General features: G+C 35.4%; 2 protein-coding genes across 3 annotated transcripts in view; one reads left to right on the top strand and one right to left on the bottom strand.

Annotated features, from left to right (window-relative positions):
- Positions 1-2,500, top strand: part of LOC125034198 (fibrocystin-L-like) — a gene marked incomplete in the record, with an annotated part of 1,068,345 nt that overhangs the window by 352,033 nt on the left and 713,812 nt on the right.
- LOC125035423 (formin-like protein 14) overlaps positions 1,548-2,500 on the bottom strand; it is a 6,947-nt gene continuing 5,994 nt past the window's right edge. For both annotated transcript variants that reach the window (XM_047627808.1, XM_047627816.1), the window contains one exon: positions 1,548-2,409. In XM_047627808.1, coding sequence (XP_047483764.1) covers positions 1,684-2,409 — 726 coding nt within the window. In that variant the 3' untranslated portion in view covers positions 1,548-1,683. The remainder of the gene's footprint in view (positions 2,410-2,500) is intronic.

Here is a 2,500-nt window from a genome sequence, read left to right as displayed (position 1 = left end):
GAGAGTGATAGCTGATCTATGTAGGTCTAGCCAAACATTCGTACCTTTGTCAGTTTAATGGTGTTTAAATGATCATTGCTATCAGATCTGACCGCGGTGTACTGTCGATGTAGCGATGGGTATACAGTCTCTCTGGTGTCCGTATCGACTGTCACGAATTAATTTGTAATTTGGTGTCCGATTTGAATGTGGCTTGTGATCAGTGTAAATAAAATTGCAAAATATCAGGCGTACGAATAGGCTCTGACACTGTAGAGACATTGTAACCTACTTGGTATCATATTTGGCCGTGACACAAATACAGATGAAGTTATGTTCTATTTGGTGTTAAATATGACTGTGTCAGTCACATGATTAATGCAGAGATAAATTAAGAAACTCTAGTGTCAAATTTAACACTCTCACATGACTAAAGAGGAGATGAATATAGAGTTTATTCGGTGACAGATTTCATCATATCAAAGACCAATGTAGAAGTGAATTTGTGATCTTGTGTTAGGTTTGATCATATTACATGATTATTGTGTTGTAGTATTTGTAAAGTTTCCAATTAGTATTGCGTCATATGATAATAATGATGATGATGATAATGATAATCATAATAATAATGACAATGAAAATGTAATAATAAAGATTTATAATGATAGTCATAATAATAATTGTAATAAAAATATAATAATAATGATTTATAATGATAATCAGATAATAGAAATGATGATAACGATACAAATTATAATACTGATAATAATAACAATAATAATAATAATAATAATAATAATAATAATAATAAGCATAATAATAATAATAATAATAAGCATAATAGCAATAATAATAATAATAATAAAAATAATAATAATAATGATGATAATAATAATAATAATAATAACAAATATAATGATAATGATAACAATAATCGCCATAATGACAACAAATAATAATAATAACATAATAATAGCAATGATGAGGATGGTGATGATGAATGATAATAACAGCAATAATGATAACAATAAGAACAATAACGATGATAATGAAAATAATAGTGATGATAATAATAATAATGACAATGATGATGATAACAATAATAATAATTATTATAATAATAATTATAATAATTATAATAACAACAGCAATAATAGTAATAATAGCAATAATAATATTCATAATAGTAATAATAATAATAATAATAATAGTAATAATGATAATAACAACAACAACAACAATAATAATAATAATAGTAATAATAATATTTATAATAGTAATAAAAATAATAATGATAATGATAATAATAATAATAATAGCAATAACAATAATAGTAATAATAACGATAATGATGATAGTGATGATGATAATAATTAACAGTACTAGCAGCAGAAGCAGGAGGAGGAGGAGAAGGAAGAGTGCTGTTGATATCGTCATCATCATACACATATGTAGGAAGGTGCGTGTGTTTCCATTTAGTTCTTTATCCACCTATCCCATTGGGTCTATAGTGGGTACCCTAATGAGAAATGTATACGTTACTTAGAGGGATAGGAAAATGGGGCAGATTTTATTCTTCAGTTTTAATCGACAGGAATATCATCTCCATAGAGGTATTTGTAAAGTTCTTTGAATTTTTTTTTTTTTTTTTTTTTTCCAACCGTCTTAATCATAAATAGAAATCTAAATATTTAATGGGAGTCATTAATGCGTGGACGGTGGGTGAGGAGGAGGGGGAGGGGGGTGCTCCGGGGGTCTGCCAATGTCCTGAAGTAGATTCGTCCTTCGGCGCGGAGGAGGAGGCGTCGGCGGCGTCAGGATATCGATGATTTCATCGTCCGCTGTGGATTCGTCGAGCTCATCGTGCGAGGATCTGGATTCGTCCGCTCGCGAAGACGGCGACGCGTCCAGGTGTGACGAGTTGAAGAGCTCTTGCTCGGGCTTGGAGGTACTCGTCGGGTCCTCTGGTTCTCTTGCTGGTGAGTCGAGTATTGGTTCTGCTTCGGGAGGCGCCGGTGTTTCGTCGCGCGCTTGGTCGTCGGTGTTAGGAAAGACAGACACAGACGGGGAAGGTGCTGGACTTTCAAACATTATAAGGTCAACGTCCAGAAGACTCGTGTCAACAGAAGCAGGAGGAGCATCACCACTGAAGGCGGTGTTTGTGAAGCTTGAGTCTGAGGTAGAGTTCAAAACGGCCGAAGGCGCTTCGACGCTGTCACTAGACGCGTTAAGAGCATCCTGGGAAGAGAAGGAATTGAGCGAAACGTTTCGGTCCAAGTCGTCGTCGTCCGCGTCAGCCGAATCATCGATGTCACGTGAGGGAGAGGGCTCAGGGGGAAGGTTAGTACTGTCCTTTGGTGACTTGAGCATCCTTGTTGAAGGCGGCGGCGGAGGAGGAGGAGGCGCAGGGCGAATGGGGGTGTCTCCTTTCTGTTAAAACAGTTACAGTTTAAGGATAACAGTGCATCATACCTGCAAATTCTTATAGCTTTATAATGCAGGGGACATATCTCAAGATGTG

Source organism: Penaeus chinensis, chromosome 2 (assembly GCF_019202785.1).
Source record: "Penaeus chinensis breed Huanghai No. 1 chromosome 2, ASM1920278v2, whole genome shotgun sequence".
Lineage (NCBI taxonomy): Eukaryota > Metazoa > Arthropoda > Malacostraca > Decapoda > Penaeidae > Penaeus > Penaeus chinensis.
This window is presented reverse-complemented; position numbering and strand designations above follow the sequence as displayed.